The sequence below is a fragment of the Python bivittatus genome, unplaced genomic scaffold (genome assembly GCF_059951505.1).
Source record: "Python bivittatus isolate LINGU-HERP-01145 unplaced genomic scaffold, Pbiv_v1 ctg000700_np1212, whole genome shotgun sequence".
Classification (NCBI taxonomy): Eukaryota; Metazoa; Chordata; class Lepidosauria; order Squamata; family Pythonidae; genus Python; species Python bivittatus.
The window spans coordinates 82,896,882-82,922,351 of NW_028277098.1; the positions used below are offsets into that span (position 1 = coordinate 82,896,882).

General features: G+C 40.2%; 1 protein-coding gene across 3 annotated transcripts; it reads right to left on the bottom strand.

Moving 5' to 3' along the window:
* Nucleotides 1-690: 690 nt before the first annotated feature.
* YWHAB (tyrosine 3-monooxygenase/tryptophan 5-monooxygenase activation protein beta) lies at nucleotides 691-19,858 on the bottom strand. Of its 3 annotated transcripts, none has more exons than XM_007426742.3 (6): nucleotides 19,733-19,858; nucleotides 12,060-12,361; nucleotides 8,106-8,229; nucleotides 6,045-6,208; nucleotides 3,302-3,397; nucleotides 691-2,879 (listed from the first exon to the last, which is right to left on the bottom strand). In XM_007426742.3, exons 2-6 carry the CDS (start codon nucleotides 12,351-12,353, stop codon nucleotides 2,823-2,825), a joined length of 735 nt encoding a protein of 244 aa, XP_007426804.1. In that variant the 5' UTR covers nucleotides 12,354-12,361; nucleotides 19,733-19,858; the 3' UTR covers nucleotides 691-2,822. The 3 variants fall into 3 exon arrangements, with proteins under 3 accessions (XP_007426804.1, XP_007426803.1, XP_025021526.1); XM_007426741.4 differs by having other exon boundaries at nucleotides 19,625-19,764; XM_025165758.2 differs by having other exon boundaries at nucleotides 19,737-19,755.
* Between the last annotated feature and the right edge of the window lie 5,612 nt (nucleotides 19,859-25,470).

A 25,470-nucleotide genomic window follows, 5' to 3' on the forward strand; every position in this document is an offset into this window, starting at 1 on the left:
ATGTAACAATCTTATTTTTGTAATAAACATAGCTTCTGAAAAAATGAGTTCATACTTCATTTCAGAAAGAATCTGAGGACCACAATCCATTTTGATATTTTTAAATATAAAAAGAATCTAAAAACATTTCAAAAAAAAAAATTTTTTTTTTTGCATTTACAAGAAATGCAAAACTACAGATGCAGAGAAATCCATGTGAACTAGATTTTTAAATGAAAGTGCCAAGGAGTTAATACATGGATAGAAACATTGAGCTAATTTCAGTAAAAAGAATTACTATCTTATCTGGGTTGTTGCAATGTTTTCTGCAATACATGGGTCACTTTAGAAACCCCTCCCCAAATATTGTGCTATAACCCATTCCTCTATTTGTAAATGTCAATTCCATTCCATAGATTACTTGAGCAATGTAAGAGTTATGTTATCTTTGTTTCCCATCTCGCCCATTGTTTGTAAGAAACAAATCTGCACTGAAAAGCTAAAACACTTGGGCATCAGGCATTGTCACAACAGCTGTAACTCCAGTGATACACAATTTTTTCTCATGGCCACACAAAAATAGCTCATCCTTTGTCTTCAGGCTGCTGCCATGGCACCTAGATTCTCCAAAATGTGAAGACTAGCTTTAAGATACCCATATTGCAAGAGATTCAATGAATATTTTAGTTGTGTCCAGATTAAAACAAGTACTCAAAGTAAATACTCCATTTTATTAGATCCAATATTTATATCAAAGGGCATTTTGTTCTGAAACGAAGTTTTACAAGATGAACTTCTCCGGCTATGACATGTTTGCTTTTCAACTCCTTTCAAAAGATGCAGACTATAGTATACCTTAGTTTTATGCCATTTATGCTGTTCAGCACTGGTGATGTTTCCAGGAGAATTTGACAGTATAGTATACGCTATCATGTTATAAAGTACAATTTTATTCCATGTAGAAAACCCAATTTCAATATTTTGCTCACAGAGAAATAGTAATAGTTTAAATCATTTCAGACCAATAGAAAAATCAGTTCATAGACATCACCTACACATTAATTACATCAATTGCATAATCTAATACAATCAGTATAGTTAGGGTCCCAAAATAACATAGCCATTCCATCATATCGAATGTAGCCATAATTCTATCAAATGGCTGTGATAACGTAAAAAAAAAAAAAAGAGAAACTACAAACTGATAAAATTTTTTATTTTTAAATTGTTTTACACTTTCCTGATTGTGTAGGGTGAAACTAGAACTGTTTAAAAGACATACACAAATCTAGTACATCGATAACCAGGTATTTCTTTTTGCTATACTATTCTCACAACCACATGTGTGCTAGTCAATACAACCATCACAGAAGCAAACTTTAGGCAAAATACTGGTCAGTAGAAACAATGCAAAAAGAGCTACCAGATATACAGACAGGCTCGGTTCCACATTCACTACTGCATTTATCAAGCGCCAAGTAAAACTGCACAATTTGTTCAGCTAGTAGAGGGGAATTTCGAAGTCAGTGCATGAATTTTTCTCTTCAGCAAACAGTTGAACAGACAGATGGACTCTAAAAGCCAAGTGGAATGTCACAAGCAGAGAAATGATACTGAAAAGACCAATAAGAGGAATATTATAATCTTCCACTGCATTATTCATGCAACTACTACTGAATTCCAATCTTTGACTGGACAAATTTGTATATAATATTATGGTCTATATTTCTAAGGAAGTCATGGGGGATGTCGTATACGAGCCTGATATGTGTTTTGAACCAGGAGTGGCAGATATTCATAGCAAAGAAACTATAGCAGCAATAGGCCATCAGCGTCTAAGTGAGACCTGTCCTCCAGCATATTTTAACTTTTACCATTGCCAGCAATCAAACCCAATTACAAGGAGCCTCTAATTTAAATTACAACAGGGGAGACACAGTTTGTACCAAGAACTCAGATATTTAAAGATACAGGTTTCTTTCCTGGAAGGAATTTTTAACTTTTTAAAATTGGAAAAGAATTCTATTTCACACAACTATTCTGCAACTAATAAAGCCATAAAAGTAGAAATCCTGGTGAAATTCCATATTAATCCATTAGTCTACAAGGTAAATGTATAACACATTACTGAGGAAAATGATGTTGCCCATGGTAAGAGCAGTGGACTATCTGCCCAGAGGCAAGGCCCAGATTTTCTGCCACTATTAAGCATTTGGAAGTTAGGCTTTCATTTCCCCTTGGCTTTAACTGAAGTCTCAGAAAAGATTTAAAATTACATGAGCATTTGGCTAAAAAGCAGTGCGTCCAGCATCATTTTTTTTTTAAAAAAAAAGTCAAAATGAATGTGCCTATTTAATTCACAGAAGTGAGCTTCTGAACTGGAATACCACACAGTAGATTGTTCCCCTTCCATGTTGCAGTATCACAATATAATCTCTATAATTTTCTGTACAACTTTACAGCAGAATTGTACGTCAACAACTTTGATACCAGATTATAATCCTTCCAAGGAATTACATGATTTGTATCTATTCTTCCATCATCTGAGTTTTGTAAAGTCAACTGCAATCACAAAACCCATAATCACAGTGTTCAGTTAAAAAAATATAAACACGGTAATCATAACTGCAAGTGTTCATAATAGGAAAGGTTCAGAATGCCATTGTTCAACTGATTTCCATTTGACATACACAGAACACCAACCAATTTTTTTTTTACCCCACAGACAGTTTGCTACGTTGAGGTTGTGAAGTCGATGTACTATTCTTTTTGCTTGCTGCACAAAGGAATATAATGTGTAGGATACAGAGTGACATTGAACACATAGTGAAGCACGACAGACATTAGTTCTCGCCTTCTCCAGCTTCCCCTTCATCTCCCTGGTTTTCCGATGTCCATAACTGCAAGAAAATACAAGCGTGTTTATGCTAAAAACATGCAGTTAATTGTGCTGGTCTAGAAAGCAGACCCTGGGCAATCTATTTTAACACTGACTTGGCTTCAGCATAGCACTGAAGGAAAACAGTTTACAAACAATGAACTAAAGACTACAGATTATATGCAGTTAAAGAAATGAGTATATAAAGCCTATTAGTAGAAAACAAAGATTTGTTAGCAGACTGGAAAGGACATTTGTTAAGTTTTCTAATAATAATAAAGCTTGCTTTATCAAGCTTTATGCTATCTCTCATAGCATTTCCAAAGATAACATTATTTTCCACAGGACTATTATCTCATAAATGGTAAATAACTGTATGTTTAGAACAGTGTTAACGATATGAAGCTCCATAGAAATTAAGCCACTTTTTCCGAAGTTACTTACAGTAAGATTATCTCTAAGTAGCTGCATAATCAGAGTGCTATCTTTGTAAGATTCTTCATTCAGTGTGTCCAGTTCAGCTATTGCTTCATCAAATGCCTAAAACAAATTCAAGTATTATTTGACTTGTTTTTTCTGCCATCTCCATCTAAGAAACACATGATTCACTTTTAAGCCTAATTACAGCTGGCTAAATGGGAAATACTACTGATATGGTTGAAGTTGGGCTCCAGGGAGCAGCCGGGTTTATTGCTGTTGCACTGGCCTCTCTGCTGCACTTCCCTGTCTAAGCTGTTCAACTCCATTGGTGAGCTGGCAGTGGCAGCCCCGCCCCAAGTGACTAATCGGCCCAGATGGGTTGGGGGGATGCTTCGTTTTTTTCCTGAGGATCTGGTAAGCAGTTCAACCAAAGTCTTAATCTCTGCTTGGAATGAGTGTGTGATTAAAATTTTAAATCAGATCGCTCCTATGCAGCCTCTCCTTGTTAGTCAATCCTGTGGAGCTCCCTAGCTTCCTGAGCAGCTTTGGGAGATAAAATGACAGAATAGAGCACCACTGTAGAAAGACAAAGAGTGAACCAGACTGAACATGCCTAAGAGCCCATTTTGGGGGTAACATTGTGGTGATAAGAGCAGCAAAAGCAGTTATTTTTCTGCTCTTCACTTGCCCATAATAGCTGGACAGCTACCCTGTTTAAAGTAAGCCATTCCCTGTTGGGGAGGGATGGGTCACAGGCATATCCATAGGGCCACTGTGAGAAATACTCTAGGCATTTGGTGGATAAAATTGTTCAGATATGCTCAGTTATATTCTAAGTGGCTAAGGTACAATCTTGTCCTGTTCCTTGGGAAGTGTCTGATCCTATGAAGCCTAAGGAAGTAAATAAGATTCTTGTGACTGTTAGTCTGACCACCTGTTTATTAGATTCATGTCTCTTCTGGTTAGCTAAGGCCTCTCAGGAAGTGATGTGTGGTTAGATCAGTGCAGTGGTAAATACATCTGTGTGAGAGAGGATGGTTCTACCTGCCTTAAGGAGGCAGTGGTGCATCCCCTCCTCAAGAAGTCACTGTTGAATGCAATCATTCTGAGCAATTTTCATCCAGTCTCTAACCATTCCTTTTTGAATAAGATTGTTGAGAAAGTGGCTGGGCTACAGTTTCACAGGGCCCTGGAAGAAGGGAATTATCGACTTGTTTCAATGAGTTTCAGAGCGGGGCATAGAGCCACAGCACTGATTGCACTTGTTGATGATCTCTGGCAGAACCTGGATGAGGGTGGTGTGACCGTCCCATTTCTTCTTCATCTCTCAGTAGCTTTTGATGGAAAAGAATGCAATCCTTTTCTACTGGTTATGAGGTTTGGTAGTAGGAGGCACAATATTGCAGTGGTTCTCCTTCTTTCTCCATGGCCAGTTCCAGTCAGCACTGACAAGTGAGGAGAGAGCCAGCTCAAAGCCCTTGATTTGAGGGGTGCCTCAGAGCTCAACACTCTTACCTATCCTGTTTAACATCTACATAAAACTGCTAGGTAAGGTCATCCATTGGCATGGGGTCAGGTATATCTTGACCCATGATTGACCAGTGATGCTGCCTAGGTCTTATCCCAGTAGCTGGAAGCTGTGTGGATCTGAATGAAGAGAACAGGTTTAAACTCAACCCTGACAAAACTGAATGGCTTTGGGTACATGATTCTTCCTGTGCCAGAGTTCTCCATTATTTGTTCTGAATAGGGTGGCACTTCCCCATACAGAACTGGTTTGTGACCTGCAGGTCCTTCTGGACTCACAGCTCCTGCTTGAAGAGCAGATGACAGCTGGGGCCAGGAAGGCCTTCACACAGATTCATCTGGTGTGCCAAATGCACCCTTTCCTGAAGGAATCCCTCCTCATAGTCATGCATGCCTTGGTCACTTTGTATATGAATTACTGCAATGCATTCTACATGGGAAGGTTCGGCTAGTCCAGAACAGAGTGGTGCAAACTGTTATGGGCATGTGACATATGCTATGTCCATGCCACATGAGCTTTGGGTGCAATTCAAGATGCTGGTTACTACCTATAAAGCCCTTTATGGCACTGGGCCTGGCTATACGAGGGATCACTTCTTTCCTGTTTCTGCCTGTCCTGTAAGATCTGACACAACAGGTGCATTTCACGTCCCATCCATTAAGCAATGTTATCAGATGGGACCTAAAAAGCACACCTTCTCTGCTGAAGCACCTTTTCTTTGAAACAGAAACCCTACTCCCAGTTCAGACAGCCCCAATCCTGCAAGCTTGAACAATCTGAAAACCTGTTTTTTCCCCCCAACCTCTGAAATAGGTCAGGGCATGCCCTTCTGACCTGCACTGCCTGTTCTGATATGTCTGTTCCTCTATTACAATATCTAAAAACAAAATGAAAAATAAATCAGTTTTCAATGTGTATGCTTAGTATTAGTGTTGAGTTGGGTATAAATCTAAATTGTAAATTATATAACTGGATCTAAATTAAGACCATAGCTTGTTTTTGCCACTAATACTGGAATGCTTTAGAATTTAAAAGCATCACATTTTAGATTACTGTTGTCTAGAGGCTATTTCCAGTTCCAGCTAGTTATTTTAGCTTAATATTTCATTTAAATACATTAGACGCTATAATTCTCAAATATTAATTCAACCTAAACCAACAACTGATGTTCCCAAACCACTTAATGTGTACCTCCTATTTTTCCCCATTCACCAGTTTTCAATAAAATTAAGTCCTTACTGTCTTCGCCAGACTACAGGCTTTCTCAGGTGAGTTTAGTATCTCATAGTAGAACACAGAGAAATTAAGTGCCAGACCAAGTCGAATGGGATGTGTTGGTTGCATCTCTTTCTTGCTGATTTCAAATGCTTCTTGATATGCCTGCTGAGAATTTGCTACTGTTGCTATGAAGAAAGATAAGTTTATTTTTAATGCCTGTTCATATGAGCAATCAAGAAACAAGTAATGAAAATCTTTAAGAACAATTAAGCTGAAATGTTCTTTCACAACTATTTTGGTACAGAAAAGCAAACAAATTAGTTTGTTATATTTTTAGTACATCCAAAAACAAATGTTCTTGGGAAAGAATACTTAAGATTCCCATCCAAGTATTAGCCAGGCCCAACTTGCTTAGCTGCTAAGCTTAGATAAGTTCAGCCAGGTGCTGTCACTTGTGAGTCAACGGATACAAAATACAGAGCCAAGGTGACATTGTATTATACAATTAGGCAACAAATTAAAGGCAACAGTAGGGCTGCTTTAGATTACAATCTCCACAGTCCCTAAACAGGGAAGGAACTGGGAGGCTGACTGAAATTGTAGGCTTAGAGGCCACCAGCACAGGAGGATGGTAGGGGTTTCCTTGGGATTGGATCCCAACCTTTTGGCCTTGCCTCCACAGGCATGCTCTGTCTCAGCTGGATTTCTTTTGGTGAGTTGCTGCTGAGAGTAAGTACTCTGCTCCTTTCTTCTCATCTCCTACTTTCAATGCACAGAGCCATGGCAGAAGCTCAATTGCTACTTGTGTCACCAATCTTTCTGCAGGGCTTTAACCCTCAGAACCATAAAGCCTGTGCCTGTTCTCTGGACTACTTCAAGGAACTGTCATTTTGATTGGCTGGTGAGGGGATAAAAAGCAGATGGGGCTTGTATCAATCCATTAAAGCACATCATAAAGTAAATCACAGGGCTGTACCCTTCATCAAATAAAATCTTGCAGAAGTTCCTATTTTATGGCAAGACTGTTTGTTCTTGTAGGCAGCGAAGGGGTGGTGATTGTGGGGGTCAGGATCTAGCCTAGGAGACTTTCTGAATTCCATGGGCGTGAAGTGTTTGTGGGGGAGATAATGAAGATTTTGGTTTGGAGGGAGCCAAGCAAGGCATAACTCATGACAAGCAACTAAACATTTTTGCTTGGTTTTCAGGACTTCACTACAGGGCTGAATTAACATCGCCTAAACAACTGAATCCTTCTACAGCATGATCTTAAATCTAAACATTCCCCATTCTGTTATCACAAGCTTAAAATCTTTTTTAAAAAGTAGTAAGATAAATGTGTCAATCAGTATGAGAGTATCTAAAGATTACATTTGGTTCCACACATGCAGAATTGCAAAGGATTTTTTTGAAATGGGAAAAGAGAAAAATATCTACAGATTGCTGTCTGTATAGTGGTTTTTGATCTAACAGGTCTCTCCACAATGGTATAAAAGATTGGGGTTGGGAAAGGTGAAGCATGGGAAATTAACCTAAGTTTCTGCCCATCTGTTAGCTGAAACATCTGGAATAGCACAACTGGAATCCAGTTCCAGTCTGAAAAAGATAGGTTAAACAGTAAAATAGCAATAGCTTAGTATAATGTGTGGGGATGTTCTTTTCACTAACATATGCACAGCCCACTTCATTCCAAGATTTTAAGGTACATGAAAAATTAGACTTCTATAAATATATATAGCAAACACATTTTATTCCATACATCTGTGACTTTACAGGGTTAAGATGTGGAGAACAAGAACAACAAATGACTCATGCTTTCTGCTTCCTACGCATATTTTAACATTTGAAGTAAAACGTTCACATTTTCTCTTGTGGTCAGATCTCAAGCTCTCCTTGCACTGGGAGCACTGGTTAACTTGGAAGACTTAAATGCAATTGAAAGTCACTTCTCCCCTGTATTATCAACATCTGACAATCCTGAGTCAATGTAATTTGAAATGTTGGAACAAACCTTTAAAATGTTATCTATAGCTCCTATAGAACATCATTAAAAAAAACCCCTACCAAATAAAATACTTCACCTACTTTGCTTGTTGTCACCGGATGCCACCTCTGAAAGGTATCTGTAGTAATCGCCTTTCATTTTCAAATAGAAGACTTTACTTTCTGGTTGTGTGGCATTAACAATAAGGTACTTATCTAAGAGTTCCTGAAAAACATATTAACCACATAATTATGTATGCTGTTGCTTCAATTTATCACTATTTGAGATGAATTTTAGCAAGTAATTTTCTGATGTTTAATAATGTCCTCAACACAAGCTAGACCTATACAGAATAAACAAGTGGCTGTACTCACCAAATAAAAATCATGGACACTCAAGTCCTGCTTACTAAAGAACGAACACACACAGATGAAACCTCTCCTTTCAGAAAATAATGAGTGAACACATCTAATAAACAGGCAAATAATTAGTGAGCATACCTAATAAACAAGCAAATCAAAGCAATTTTAACTACATTTAGACTAATGGTTCAAACTCAAGATTAATAAGAGAATAGCCAGCCATATAAATAGTTTCACCTATCTGCATTTAGAGTAATCTACCACAGCAAGCACAACTAGCAGTTTTTACCGACTGAACCAGGTATCTTATTAGAAATGGAACATAAGAATCATGGTAAATGTACAATGAAGACAAGTTATCCTACATTAGGTTACTCTTCTTATTCATTTCGCTAACCAGCCCAACCCCACTTTCAGGACCATTAGCTAAGGTTCTTGAAAGTTCACTATTTAGAGGGATAAAAAGAACATAAACAAAGGCAAAGCTGCAGAAGATTAGTCTGCTGGCATTCTCTCCTTCGTGAAAGTATCTGGGTGGGCAGGGTCTCTTGTCCCCATTACAGAAAAAGGACATTTGCAGGGAATTCATTGTTCCATTTTCCCGCAGTGGGAGAAGGCATCCAAGAGTGGGGCATACTAAGCAATCCTAAATAGTGGAAGAGTTTTAAATAAGGTCTAACTAGTGGGAGGAACTACTCTTTGCAGTACTGTTTAGCCAAAGGAGAATTCAAAAGAAGGTAAATATTTAACTTCTAGTAGTTGCAGTTGCAAATTATCTGTCATGCACCTATAAATGAGTGCAGTACATAGAACAAAAAACAGCAAATAATAGTATAATGCAGTACAAAAATGTAAGATCACAACATAAAGAAGCCTCTAGGAAAATCAACATGTATACATTCAATTTTTAAAATTTTAATAGCTTCATAATGCCCAAATAAAAGAAACATATGCTTTTGTAAAAAAAAAAAAAAAAAAGTTTGACAAACAATGCAGAATACCACATAGCTACCTTGCACATATCTCCTAGAGGAATATTAAAAGTAATTAAGGTGATAGCGCTTTATCTAGAATTGGCCATGACCCCCTCTGGGACATGAGATGACTGAACTCAGTAGACAGGGCAATATCCCAACACAGCAGGCCTAATGGCATGGAAACTCTGTAACCAAGGGCTGTTTGTTTCAAGGACATATAGAGGTAGTCGGTGACACTGAATTCAAAGGTTCTGGTCTGGTAGCCTTTTATAGCCTACAGAACTTCCATTTTGTGCCATGCCTTTTCTAACACTGACTTCAGTCTACAGGAAATGATGGGAGCTAATTTCAATATAACCTTTGACACTATGGTGTAATTCAGCCATAGGGCTGGGAGATATTCTTGAGGATAAGACCTTGAATCTTGAAAGCCAGCATGTCAAGGTAATGGCTATCAGCAAGGCTTTTCCACAAGAAATGGCTCTGAAAGTTTAGACTTGGCATACATGTTCCACATTGTTTTAGCTAAAGCTCACCTTTAGGGCCACAGCTCTCTCTGAATTTCTACAAAACCAAACCACTGATGACTTAGCTAATATTCACCCTCTATATGAGTTAAGTTCTGGTAGAATGAACTAGAACAGTGTTTGTTAAAGTGTGATCTGAAGACCCCTGGAAGTCTCCCAGGACCCTTTCAGGGGTCTGTGAAATCAAAATTCTTTGACAGAAGTTGAAGACATTTGCAAAAATGTAAAACCATTATCACTCTTCTCATTATTATTTTTGTTTGTTAAAAATATAGGGATTTTTCATGAAAAATATTTTATTTATGTTAATATCTAATGGGTTTAATATTGTTATTTTTACGTGATTCAATAAATATTCTATGAATGTGTGAATTTTAATTTTTAATACAATAAATACCAATAAATATAACCCATACAAACAAAAGCTCTTTTGGGGTCCTCCATAACTTTTAAAAGTGGAAAGGGGTCGTGAGAGCAAAAGGTCTGAGAAACACTGAACTACAGGAATTGCTTGGACCATAGGATGGAGACTGGCAAAAATGAATGCAGCTGTATAGCCATTTGTAAGGCCTCAAGAGGCTTTGTAGGAAGATTTTAGTCCTCCAGTCTTTTGGTGTGTCTTCTCTATTCTTATATACAATCATACAGATCACTAATGTAATAACTTGGGCATCAACTAGGTGCCCCTTGAGGGATTCCAACACTGGTTGCACACAGAGAATACAGACAAGTTGAAAAGTTCAGGGAAAGGAAGACTTCCAATTGGTTGGAAGCACTCAGAAAAACTTCTGTTGTCTGAGTCATGTTAGAGGTCTGTGACAGTGGTCAGCCCTACCCCCTTGATTCCTAGGTTCTTGTGAAATTTCTTAATTGAGTAAAGTCAATTTTCTGGATGTATCTAGAATAGGATGCTATTTCTCATTTGCTACAATATTGCCTTTCCTCCTAACTAATGAAAGAGAGAATGCAGAGCCCACAAAATCCTCATATGGGGACAGAAAGTAATGTCCTAGCGCCAGAATTTTCTACAGCAACTTACTCCTTCTCCACTTGCAAGAAGTTATGGTGAGTGGGTATCTGACCATGACTGAGGGAGTCTGAGAGAAAAGAAGTGTTGACTGTATTCTGCTTACATATATATTCCCCCTTTATAAGCAAGGTCATTTGGTGGCCTTGCTTAGCAAAAAAAAAAAAAAAAAAGCAGTTCCCATCTTATGATATCCTCAAGTTGGCAGGCGCTAGGTGTGCTGGGAAGAACTATCTTAGCATCACATTAATTGGACCTATATTCTTTCTTCTTCAGACCTTTAGCAATGAGCAGAGGAAACTCATACATATTTAGCTGTATATCCCCACCAGTACCTTTAAATATACTGAGATCCTCTTAATAAAGTCAGTGAACTGATCTGAATACTTTTCTATTCTGTCCATTGTTTGAATCATCTGACTTTCTAGAGTAGAGATGAGCCCATTCTCAGCACCAGGAGTCAGGAAGCTCATTGCAAGTTATCTCTATTGCCATGACTGCCACTGATTGCTTTTGAGGGATTATCATACCCCTTGAGCCCCTACTTGATCCCTGATGTTACAATCTCAGATGCTGGAGAGGTTTTCTCCAACAGGGACAGCATTGGGCATGCTGTGCATGTGGTAACAGGTTGAGGAAAAGACAAAGTGATTGAAAAAAGAAAGGCAAAGTAAAATGTACAAGATTGCAGAGTTTTGAAAGGTAGGCAGGAAGAACTGGAATTAGAAATGGCCTCTTTTTCTTCAGGAAAATCTGAAAGTCTGAACCTACCTAGCAGAATAAATGGGAGGAGTAACCCACTACTGGATGAACAGCTTATAATGTACTTCTATTAATTTTGTGGATTAAACAAAGAAAAAATTACGCAAGGGAAAAAGGGATCATACTAAATTCTTCTGAGTAGATATCTGCCAAGTATCAGGCAGAAATCTCCAAAGGTCTTGTATATATAATGATAAGTTTTTAATGCATGTAAGTGCGTAAGTTAAATATTAAGCCTTAAAATATTTCTTTCAGCAAATTAATTACATTTTTTTTCCTGTTGAACTATACTAGATCAAACAAGGAATAAAACTTATCCTGCTGACCCAATACTACAAGTACTTTTAGAGATAGTATACTTTAGGAAGTGCTGTGATTCAAATTGCTACTGGACTCTTACCAGAACATCATTGCAAATGTCCTGCAACTCAGCCTCAATCTTCTCACGATATTCTCTTCCCATCTGCTGTTTTTTCTCATTCCGTTCTGTCTTCTGTTCAATGCTGGAAATGACACGCCAGGAAGAACGACGAGCACCAACCACGTTTTTGTAGGCAACAGATAGAAGATTCCTTTCTTCGTTGGATAGCTCATGACCCTGCTCAGTGACAGCCTTCATGGCCGCAGCCATATCATCATAGCGCTCTGCCTGTTCAGCCAGTTTGGCCTTCTGTACAAGCTCACTTTTATCCATCGTTATTCCTAAAAAGTGGGGAAAATCTAAGTACCGTATAATGTATATTTCATATTCAGTGTCCTCCAAAGGTATAGAAAAAAAAAATAGTAAAAGCAATATACTTTTAAGTCTGAGCCAAAACAATGAGAAAAATTTGCTTATCAATAGTGTAGAAATTACACTGAGAGGTTGAGCTTCCCAGAGAAGAAATAAAGTTACAAATCTGCAATGTCAAGACAACTGATAACTAGCACCAAGCCTGAAAAATGAGAATAAAGGTGTCCATTAAGCCATGGGAAAGACAAGAAAAAGAAGTATTGGATTTGAAACTGCCTCCTCATACTGACAGACAACCATCAACTACTTAAAATTGCCTTATCCTAGTATGCAATAAAAATCCAGACAAGAGTTTCATGTTCAGTACACAGCTTCTACCGAGCTTGAACCAGGGAACCAAATAGGATTTAAAAAAAAAAACACCTTTATTTTGTTTACTAGCCAATTAATTTCTGATCACTACTTTTATACCCCATACTTGTTTTATCATAACATCTCTAAAAATTTGGTTGCATCACTTCCAAGTATTTGCTAGGAACATCAAATCCATGCACTATGCATAAAAGAAGAGATGAATGCCAGCCTGCTGTGAACTGGAATCTAACCAACTTAAAAAAACAGAGCAAGATAACTGAAAAATAGATCTAATTAATAGCAGATACCCTAAAATGATAGAATGACATGTCTCCCTTCTGTAACAAAGAAGGCTTATAGACCCAACTTTATATGCAAGTGATGGAGATATAGAACAGGCAGAAGTAAGGGCTGCCTGGATTTGTCTTCCAAAGAATTAAATCAGAGCCAGACTGAAATGTAGACAGCCTTATATTTTTCATATTCTTTGTTCCAAGTTCATATTAGAAGCTATAGAAACAGGAAGTGGAATTCCACACCAAAAAGTATATGTATATGTACAAATCTTCAAAGCATTATCTTCTAAGATTGAAGAGGGGATTAAGATTTCTCTTTTTCTGTTCTACAATCAGTGCAACAGCAACACTATGAGAGTCACTATGTGAGATGGGCGGCTATTCAAATATGATAGATAAATAAATAAATAAATCACCCAACAGATATTTAGAACTTGTAACTCTCTCATTCTTAAACATTTCCAATATAAAATAAAGCTTTGAAAAATACTCTAGAAACCATTTCTATGGAGGATTTCTGGGGAAGCAATGGCAGACTAAAGATGGCTCCGCTTCAGTGGAGCTGACGACTATGGTGGAACAAGGAGCTGGCAAACAGATGGGCGCCTCAAAATTCCTCTCCAGATGAAGGGGAGGACTTGGGGTTACCCACAAGTGCTCCATACAGAGGCTCCCTGTGAGGCCATAAAACAGCAGTCTCCGGCAGGTTTTAGAGCTCTGGGAGTCGAGGGAAAGTCAGCTTTGCCCAAGCCGCAGTTCAGAGCCTTCAAGTGGACACTGGGTTCAGCCACTTCCTTTCTTATTTCTGGAAATTATTAACTGCTTTTTGGACATTAAGAACTTTCAAAACAACAAGTTTCATCACACTGGGTGATTCTCCTTCAATCCTCAGCAAAAGAAATTTTATGTAAGTTTAAGGATTTTTTAAAAAAAATATTTTGAAATAAACAGCAAAAGGGTGATTAGAATGTTGATTTTGGAAAGTTACAAATGGACTAAGGGGCCAGATGGATTGGAAATAAGATTTTGAAATTAATTCTAAGAATCCTTCCTGCAGGTTGTTTAAAATCCTGTTTAAAATATATGAAGCTTTTGAATCTAAGTGTAAGAAACCTTCCCATGGGAAAATGTTGTGGATTAGAGAAAAACATGATGTCAGGCCCAGCCCAAGAACACAGTGAAATAGTCCAGTTGAGTTAAGTTCCTTTATTTGCTTACACCATATAGACAGAATCTTGCCAGACTAAATATATACTACTGCAACTAGTGGATATACCCTGGGAGATTCTAGGGAGTGGCTATCCTGAATCTCTTATGCTTCCCATGCTCCCCCTGCAGACTGTGTTGTCTTTTGTCTCCTTTCCCTTCCTGGTATGCACCCCTTCCCTCTTGATAGCCTTGCTCTCTGTTGCTATCCACCATATCACCCTCCCCTTCACAGATACATTCGATGACACAGGAGGAGACTTTGAAGGTTGGACACTAGAGGCAACCAGAAGGAACTAGAGATTATAATTAAAGGAGAAGAGACCCACTAATACAGAATGAAGAAAAATATTTTAACTTTGGAAGAATTCAAGGATATTTGGGAACAATGCATTCAGAAATTTGTCTTAAGATTGTCTGCTACCATAAAAATGGGTTTAAAATAGGAGATAGAAAAGGATACACCTGAGAATCAGGCTGTTATGGATCTGGATTTAAAAAGGACAAGTTACAAGAATGATATAGGAAAAGATGTTACACTGGATTTACAAATGAAATCGGCTGATGTCTTAATAACTAAAAGGAACATACAATAAATCAGAAGAGTGACTTTTTTCTTTCTCTCTGCACTTTTCCTTTTTCTATATTATTCTTAGTTTGTATTAGTTTTTATCTTTGTCTTTGTAAACTTCAGTAACTATTATTATAGAAATCATTTTTATGAACCTCTTACAACCAAAAGTAAAAGAGACACAAAAATAGCTATAATTGTTAATACAGTACTTGAACATTTTAGCAGCAGGAAGTAACTTTCAAGATTTTATCCTGAGAAGTTGAAAGACCTCAGCAATCTTTGACAAAGAGCTAAATCTGAATTATGGACAATATTAGCTTTAAATCAATCACAACATTTTCAGCTCTGTTAACCTCACATACTGGATTTGGTGTCTCATTCTGCTAGCAAAATGGTATCTGCAGAATAATTCACTGTTTGTCCCTTCTCGGCATCCTGAAGTCACTCTGCAGAGTTAGAGGATTCTCCAGAGCAGACTTAGAGTACATACAGTGAGAGGAGGAAAGCAAAAGTCTTTTAAGCTAAACAATGGATGTAGCCCTTCATGATTAAATATTGCTCACTTGAACAAACTTCCCCTGAAATAATTCATAAATACATATAGCTTCTAATCCAATTTTTTGTTGCTCAATTTATCATACTACTTGAATATCAAAGAATGGAAGTAGCTATGCTTCAGAAACTAGGACAATCAACAGAAAATCTTAACATCAAGTTCACCTGCATCTATAAATGCAGTTGATGAATAAAGTGGCACTCAGAAATTTAATTCTGGTGGACGTAACAGGTCTTCAAAATCTGGGAATACCTCATAATGGAATATAACGTATTTGCTGCCAATTTTAAAGAAAGGATTGCAGCTGATACCCTAATTGTCCTCTCTGCTTGGGAGTACAAAACCAAGACATTATGTTTCTGGAAGTAGGAATCATGAAGTTAAACCTTGCTAGCCACTAGAAATAATAGTTCAGGTAATTAAGGCTTATAATCCACACTGCATTAAGGGAAGCAAAGATACTTGAATTGTTCACAAGCATGGCTGTTTATATCTTCTTATTCTGGGATAATTACTTTGCTTCTGATTGAGTTACATAATTCATGATATCAAGTATAAAAGCAAGAAAACAAACCATTCTACCAAGGGATAGTTGTTCAAAATGGTAAATGTGAAAAATTGCTTAAATTGTTTTTAATGTTATTGGTTGCTTTATGATTAAGTATATGCCATTCTTCCTCAATCAAAAAGTATAAACAATATACAATATTAATATTGTACTTCATTAGGCGTTATCTATAATCCCTGAGAAAAGCATAAGAATGACCAAGAACGGTGTTGTTTGATCAAAAGGAACAAGCTTGGTTGAGATTTTTTTAAAATATCTAATTTCATGCCTTACAGGAGTTCCAGCATGAAATTTTGTTCATTAATATCATTAAACTTTGTATTTTACTGTGATAATAGGTTTTATACACACACACACACACATATATATGTTAATATATAACATTTATAACAGAACTTGTTAAAGACTCTGGAGACAATACATTCTTTCAAAAGAGGTAGGTTTTTTTTCATTAAGCTGCATGGGGTTAGATGAGTGAAGGAACAGTCTGAAAAATGGGAAAGTGTTTGGAAAGGGATCTCTGAACAAAAAGATTCAAACCTTAAAACCATTACTCAAATTGCATTTTATAAGAAAAGTCTACAAGGTCAGGATTCTTTTTCAAAAAAGTTCCTTGGAAACTGGCAGTTGCTTATGGGAGAAATAGAATGCATTTTATATTTTAACACCTTTTAATAGATACTGAAAAAGATATGAGAGAATCCATTAGCAAAACAAGAGTTTGTTCAGGATCACTAAAATTCATATTCCAAACTGATTATAGTAGCTTTTGAAGGTAAGTTACAGTTTCAGTTGTGGAAATATCATTCATGGATATTTTATTGGCTAGGTTCACACAATTTATTAAGCCATGATATAATCTGCTTGATTATGGATTAGCATATTACTGTATTGTATATGAAATAAGTCAGTGTTAGAAACTAAGTTGGAAGGGGCCATTAACAATCATTAAATCCAACAACCAGGTCATTGCAGAAATCCAAATTAAAGCATCCCAAACAGTGCTCTCTAGCCCAGTGTTGTCCAAACTTGGCCACTTTAAGATGAGTGGACTTCAACTCCCAGAATTCCCCAGCCAGCTGGCTGGGGAATTCTGGGAGTTGAAGTCCACTCATCTTAAAGTGGCCAAGTTTGGACAACACTGCTCTAGCCTATCAGAACAATGGATCCCACTACCTCTCTGGGTAACTGGTTCCACTATTATTTTTAAATTTTAAATTTTATGCTGCCAAATCTTTTAAATTTACAGCAGATTACAATAGCACAGAAACACAATACAGTAAATTGTCCAAGGTAAAAAAGCAAAACAATTTGCAATCAAAACATAAAGAAGATATAAACACAACACAAAATAATTGGATAACAAATTGCTCTTGCTCTTGGAGTTTTTAACTTAACATTTAATTTGAATCTGCCTTCCCGTAACTTAAATACATTGTTCTATGTCTCACATTTTTTACCTTGTTTGTAACCATGATCTAATATGTTGTGCAAACACTGCCAGTCATGGCTTATTTTATAAGCTATGGCTAATCATGATAAAAAAACCCAGATTCACATTTCTGCGAGCCACATCAGACATTCAAAACAAGTAACAATACTTAAAATACCACAGAAAAGGAAAAATAGTATTGAAATCCCTAACTTGTATAATACATGAAAATGGATTTAAGTTTTTTAATTATGGAAAACTAGGTCTTTGTTTATTACTAAATATTAAAAATCCAGAAAAGAAATGGATCCTAGTTTTCTTAACAACCAATTTCAACCCAATTTAAATAATAGCAAGACAAGTATTTGTCCAACAATTAGAGATTACCATTAGATCACAGATGCTGGAAATAACACAATCAACAACCAAATTTAGGAAATTTGTTTCCAACATAAAGAAGAGAGAAATGGAGAAGGGGGAGAGAAAAAAAGCTTCAAAAACAATCAGCAGATTTCTGTTAATAGCAAAGATAACTCCCTTTATAATTCAGGCACACAGACATGCTGATGCAAGACCAACAGCAGTATTGACAGATACTGCAGATTATGTGATGCTCTCCCAACAGGCTGCACAGCTGGTGGTGACTTTTCAGGGAGTGCAACAACAGTATATCCCTGAAGTCTATTCCAATAATATGGCAATAAGTCACTTTACCTTTATGGAAGAGCAAGTTTTTGCACACATTGTATGACTTATAATTACCATAGTTAAGTGAATAATTAGCTATGATTGATAACTCATATCTTACAAAATGGACAGTAGTCCACAGTACTTTATAAATATTAGATTATACTGTTACTAGCATCAGCATTGAAACAAACATGTCCTTTCTATATATAGTAAATTATGCTTATTAATAACTGTGTGAACAAGTTATCCATTTTTCTTGGCAACAATATGGTAGTGGTTTGCCACTGTCTTCTTCCAGGATGCTTTCTGAATCTCCAAGTCTAGCCTACAGCTCTAGGATTCCCTGGTAGTCTCCCATCCAAGTACTAACCAGGCCCAGCCCTGCTTGGTTTCTGAACTTGGAGAAGGCCAGCCAAGCGCTGCCATCTCCCAAGACACTCTAGATGATGCTGGCTTTCATTTTAGATTACACCCAGTGTTCTCAGACTAAGGGGAGAGGCTTCCCATGGGGAATATTCAATTGTGATAAGTTCCAAAGAAGAACAAAATTCTGGAGCAAGTGCAACCTTTAAAAAATGGCTCCTCAGATTTACATTGGGATGTCTCATCCTTATAGATCCAATCTGCTCTATCATTCTAACCCAGCTGGGAAAGAGATGGATTTGCTCTTTAGACATGTTCACACTCTATTCCTTTTTGCTAATGGAAATCCTGGATTAATAACCCAAACTTCCAGAATTTCCAAATCTACAACTGCATGCAACCATAACTTCTTCTGTGGTGCTACGTAAGATGCAAACTCGTTTTTTTTAAATCACTGAATTAGAAATACAGACCAACTCAGAAGACACACGACACGAATAATTCTGCTCCAGTCTACCTCGGAGCCTAGTTATGCCATTTAAGCCACGGGGTTCAAGGAACCGGGGCGCCGCCGTTCCAGGGGGACAAAGCGTAAAGGGCGGACAGAAGGGTTACGTTGAAAAAGAGGCCCGCCCTCCACTCTCCCTGCAACCGTAACGGGCGCAGCATGGCCTCTCCCAGAAGCGTCCCCGAGAACGAAGAGCCCCGTCTCCGGTTTGTTAGGCGCAGGTGAGTACGCCCATGCTTGGGCGGCGGCGGCGGCAGCAGCAGCAGCAGCAGCAGCAGCAGCAGCGGCAGAAGGTGACTCAGCCAGGGCGTGGCTCTCCCAAGCTAGGTGACCCCTCCCGGGAAGCCTCGCTCGAGCAGCGGAACAGGAGCAAAAGCAGCGCGCGAGAGCAGGCGGCTCCCCCTCCCTCCGCTTCAAAGGCGGCGCTCCCGTGCCGTTAGCCGGGCAGCCTCGGGGGAAACGTGTCGGGAGACCCCGCGGACTTCCGTGGGCCCGTCGCTTCTGCCTCTCGGGAAGGGCCCCTCCGAGAACCCTCCCGCGGGGTCCAGCAGCCGAAACCGAGCAGGCCTCGGTTACGCTTCCCCCTCCCTTCCGTTACGGGAGGAGGGAAGGGCAGAGCGTCGCCACCGCTCAGCGGCGCGGGCGGGGAAGTTCGGAGGGGGAGTTTTGGCGGGACAGCGCTCACCTGGCCGGGTGCGAGCGCGGCAAAACGGGTAGAGTGTTCAGGCCTCGGATCGCGGGCGAAGCAAGCGTGTCGGCGCGCAGCCACCCGCTTCCCTCTTACCACACTTACACACCCTGCGGCTCCTGCGGCTACTTCCGCCGCCAGGGCCACGCCTTTTCCGGCACGGACACGCCTCTCCTTCCTCCCCGCCCCCTTTTCTTGTCCGCTAAGCCCATTGGGCGAGCCGGACCGCGGAAAGGAGTGGGCCGGCGGCAGGCGAGGCGCGGGTTGCTTCGTAGTTAGGGCAACAGGCGTGTGCATTTGCGGGTCTGCGCTGGGGGGAGACAGAGGTGGTGGGTTTCTTCACGAAGTGCCTCCTCCTGCTGTGCAGCCCCGTCCTTGGCCGCTGTAGAACATTCATTCGCTTGGCTCCACCCTTTCCTTGGTTTAGCCCAGCCCGCTCCTTCCATGGGCCGGATCGGCCAGGTGCAGGATTTTCCGAAAGATGCTGAAGGAGAACCAAGCGGGGAGGTGCGCGCTCCCCTCCTTGCCTTTCCCGATGGTAGCTTCTCGCCCTGACCGAGCTTTGCGGCTGGATCTCGCAGCCGACTCCAAGAGGTGGTGGTTGCGGAGGTCCGGGGGGCGTTTGCCCTTCCCGAGAGGAGGAGGCCGCCAGGGTGGCCACTAGAGGGCAGCAAAGGGAGACCGAAAACTGAGCCCTCGCCGCCCTCTAGCGGTCGTCTGGATGTTTTCACACCAGATGTTGCGGCTCTAGTGCAGATGCGGCCTATTTTTTCCCGCTGCTGCTCCTTCCCGGAGTTGCTTGGATGTGTAAACCCCAAGAACAGTTTTGCTCTCTCAGATGCAGCTGCTTGTTCTTCAGCTGTTGACTACATGGGGTGGGGAGCCCTCTTTGGCAAGGCTTGCCTTCTGGCCCAGAGAGCTCCTGGACGAGCTCAAAGATGAAGGCCTTGCAGGGGAAGGTTTTCTTCTGTGGTGTCTCGGATCCAAAAGTACACTTGGCAGCTCTCAGCGGGCATGTCAGTTGTAGGCCAGCCCAGGCCAAGGGCATCTAGTGGGGAAAGACTGCATTCAAGCAACCTGCCAATCCCAGGCCGCTCCTCACGGCCCCCAGTTGTGCTATGGATGGCTTCCAGTGTTAATACAACAATATGTTATTTGTTTCAGTTGATCCCGCTAGGTAGGCAGGCTGTAGTTTATAACTTACATATAACTAAGTCAGGTTATGTACAACTGTGGCTTAGCAAACCAGCCATAATAAAAGTAATGCTCTCTATCTGAATTCAGACCCTGGTAACAAATGAACACAGTTGGGCATCTTTTGGGGCAATGGTACAAAGGGATTTTTTTTTTTTTTTTTTGCAATGGTTGCCTTCTGGAATGTTTTTCTAGTTGAATCTGTGGCCATGGGATTTCCTTGTGGTCTTCCATCCGAGTACTAAATAGGTCTGACCTTGCTTGGCTTTTCAGGGTTAGGGCAAATCCACAGAGCCTCCTTGCTCCTGTGGGAGAAGGACACGTCTATATACCTATATTATCTCGTCCACCCATGGCTGAGGCTGCCTGTGGACACTCCTTTCTGAAAGCACTCCTTTCTGGGAATGGAAATGGAAAATTGAGGTGGGGAGAAGAAGCAAGATGGCAATTCTGCCTCAAAGTTTACTGATTTCCTCAGTGGCTATTAACTATAGCATTTATTTTTGCATTTGTCTTGGACTAATATCCAGCCACGTGGTGTAAATGCCTTAACTGAAATCCACATTTAATCCTGAAACTTCCTGGGTAGCTTTGGACCTGCCTCACGGGGCTGTTGTGAAAATGAAGTTGGACCTGTGCCCTTCTGCCCTAAGCTCCCTTTTAAAAAGGACAGGGTGATATAATAGAAATAAAGGGTGCCCTTGTTCATTCCCCCTTTACTTTGTACCTTGCTTATGGGACCCTGCAGGATAAAGGAAAGGACATTTCTGTGCATCATGTTCTTCTTCAACCCCATAGAATTCCTCTGTCCAGATCAGATTGGCTAGAAATTTTATTTTAAATGGCCCATGAAGAAGTAAATAGTTTTCTCATACTTAAACCTAAAAATGGTCCATCCTTTGGAAAGAAAATAGAGCATTTATCAGTGTGGCAGCTGTTGGCCTGAGTAGAAAAAGATTTCATATACTAGCTGTCCACTTCCTGTTATGCTAATGAGAAATTCCTCTTTTATGTTCTCATCTAGATTTGTGGCCTAGTTCCTAGTAATCTGGGTGGGTGATATTTGTGCTTCTGAAACACGATTGAGCCCTGATAAGCCTCCAGGTTAAAGGAGTGTCCTTTCCCAAGCCAAAGCTCCTTACTTGAACAAAGACACATATTTCTATGATAAACGATGTGGGTGGAGAAAATGTATGCCTGGAAGAAATCCAGTTCGTTTAGACTTTCAGATAGAGTCCTTTACTTCTGCCAGTTGATTACAGCAGATCATCACCCTGTAAATGCGAAATAAATTGATTCCTCTCTGCCTGATTCTACTCAGCTGGGGAAACCTCGGTATTATAGTACCCTTACTTTGTCCCTGTCCATTCTAACTAGCAGAATATCATCCTTTTGTCAGGAGGAGAACAGGAAGCAAGTCCTCCTTCTGGAACCGGATGCTTCAGCTGTGCTTGGGAGAAGATCTACCTGTCTGTTGCAATTGGCCTGCCTATTTAGTCATAGCCATGAAATTTCTTAGGACTGTGGAGGCACTGAAAAAGGGAAGACAGGTGAATGAAAAAGAGCTAGAATGAGTCTTTAGACATATAATAATAATACTGCAGCAAAGCAGGGATGTTCGCAGGGGGGTAAAAAAAGTCAAGATGGTAGCCACAGCCATGGAATCAAAGCACCACCCATTTTTTATGTGCAGAGCTTTGATTGCATGGTTGTGGCCGCTATCTTGACTTTTGACCCCCTCCCGTGGACACCCCTGCAGCAAAGTTGAGGGAAGCAAAGTATTAAGAAAATACCATAGCAGGGCATCAATAGAAGGGTGGTGCTTGGGTTACAACCACTCATTCAGCGACCATTCAAACTTGTGACGGCACTGAGCGAGGGGGACTTACGACGGGTCCTTGGAGTTCCAGCCATCGCAGCATCCCCACAGTCATGTGATCACAATTTCTGAAGTTCCCTGCTGGCTTCTCACAAGCAAAGTAAGTGAGGAAGCCAGCAGGAAGTCGGAAGTTGCAGTCATGTGAGATCCTCGCTTAACAACCCGCGCAATCCTTGCTTAATGTTGGCAACCAGGACTGCCATTACTAAGCAACACGGTCACTCAACATCACACTTTATGACCGCATTGCTTAGTGATGGCAATTCCAGTCCCAATTTCCATCATAACTCAAGGATTACCTGTATATTCAAGGAATCCATTTACATCAGAAATGTCTTGCTAGCAAATGTTATCATAGACCTACCTTGAATTTTTGTGAAAAAAGTGACATAATACTTTAAAAAAATTCAGTACCTCCATACATACATCCCTTCATGTCAGGATGACTATGATCCTGGATACAATAATAGCCAGTGGCTAATTTCAAGCAGGAGTTTAATGCTAGATGAAGTCTTCTTGATTCAGTTTCATGCTCCTATTTTTAAGAGTGTTTACTAGGACTAGTTTTTAAATACATTCTTTTAAACATAATTTCTTATTGTATACTACCTTGAATGTTTCTTTGGTGTCTAAAATGCTAAAAATAATATACTGGAAAGGCAATTGGCTGCAAACTGAACACAGCTGTGTGATAGAGTTGCAAAAAAAAGATAAATATAATTTTAGACAGGATCAGTAGACATATAGTTTTTCAAATCACAGGAAGTATTATTTCCACTTTATACTGTACAGCATTAGGCAGACTCAGTGCAGGGACTGTGTCTAGTCTAGTCCTGGGTATAAGCTTCAGGGAAACAGGCTCAGAGAAAGATTAGGAAGAAATCAAGAGAATAGAAGCTATGAAGCATTGAAAGAACTGGGAATGTTTAGCCTTGGAAGACTAAAGTGGGTGGGAGGGATGTTAGGACATTATTCATCAAGTATCTGAAATAATGTTAAGCTCTGTTCTCCATCACTGCAGAGTATAGAATGCAAAGTCATGGGTTCTAGTTATAGGAAGGCAAATTCCAACTGAAGAAAGTTTGTAAAAGAAGTTTGACAGTGAAACCAATTACTGAGAGAGGCGGTGGGCTCCTGTTCTGTGACTGACCCCCATTTTTTAATTGACACCTGGAAGAGAGGCTGCTTTGAACAAGCAAGCTCTTCCTATTTACTCTCGTGGAGTTGTGAGATCACAAACTTCTCACTAGATAATTATTTCCCACTTTGTCTTAGCTAGGTGCCCAATACCTGTCATATACTTAGCAATGTAGCTTATTTATTTATTTACCAAATTTATATAGCCACCCATCTCACAAAAAGTGACTCTGGGCAGTGTACAGTAATTAATTAAAACAATAAATACATAAAAAACAGTTATTATAATCATTAATATGTCACCTTCCCATGCTGATGCCTAAACTAAGTAACTGGGGTTGGGGAGAGAGAGCGAGGTTGAAGGGCTATAAAACTTGCCCAATGAAAGCAACCCCTTTGTGAGCTACTTCCATGGAAAACTTTCCTCACTGCTGAGACTCACTGTGGTTGCCCGGGAGTGGAGTTATTTGGCGCTGTAAGTATGAGGACCTTTTTAATACATCTTTATTCATTGTAAGTGTCTTGGTGTCTTCTTTGGGGTTCTCTTTTTTGGTATCCAACCCACAAACACACTAGCCAGCAACGACTCCCCTTCACTGAAGGTGTTGAAGCAGAGGCTAGACAGCCATCAACTGAGGATTGTTCCATTTGGATTCCTGCACAACGACCCTTGGATTCCATGGGCTTTGAATTCTGTGTGTCTGTATAAAGTCCAGTATCACCTCTCTGCCCATGGAATGGCATCTAACAGCAAACAGATTCCTCCTCTGCCCCCACCTCCATCCAGCTGTCTCCTGATTTCAGGAGCACAGAAGTCTGTAGAGGAGACAGGTGGAAGGGAAAGTTATGTAGCACACAAAGAAAACTTGCACCCTTAAACTTCCTTTAATCTGGAAAAAAAAATGGCATAAGTGCTTCCAAGTCTATACAAGCTTGATGTAAGGTTTGCCCCGTTCGACAGAGAAACTCCCATGATACGTGTGGTTCACAAAAGAGGTTTACTCATGCGTAACGTAGCAGTCACAAGCAAAGCCAGGACTGGCTTGGTACAATTGCATCACTCGTTATATTCCCCCCTTCCCGCGCTTTTTTCTGCCCCGCGATCGCGTTACCGCTGCGGATTATCAGCCCCCCAATAATCCCTCTTGATTGTCCATGATGGCAGGTTCGGTCAGGGTCCATTGTCCTTGATTGGCAGTCCCCTCCGGCTTGGGTTGGTCCCTCCCCGTTACGTGCAAGCCCGAGGGTTCTGTGCTGCGTGGCGATCTTGTTTTGCTGCCTGCGGCCCCGTTCATTGTTGGCTCGCGCCGTTATCAGTGTATAGTTAAAGCTTCCGCTGCGGTTTTCCTGTTTGGCTGGGCGCAGGTGGCCCATTAATTAGCGGCGCTTTCAGTTCCTCTTTTCCTCGCTAGCTACCACCAGTGGAGTTCGCGTGGTCTGGCTGCGAGCTTCCCCGAAGCCCCGTGCTGACCGAACCTGACATACCGCCCCCCTGAAGACAACTCCCCCCCTGACTTTATTTCGGTTTCCCGGGGTATTTATTGTAAAAGTCCCGCACTAGGTCCGGCGCTCTTATGTGGGTTTTGCTTACCCATTCGCTGTGGGACTTGGGAAAATGTTTCCATTGCACTAG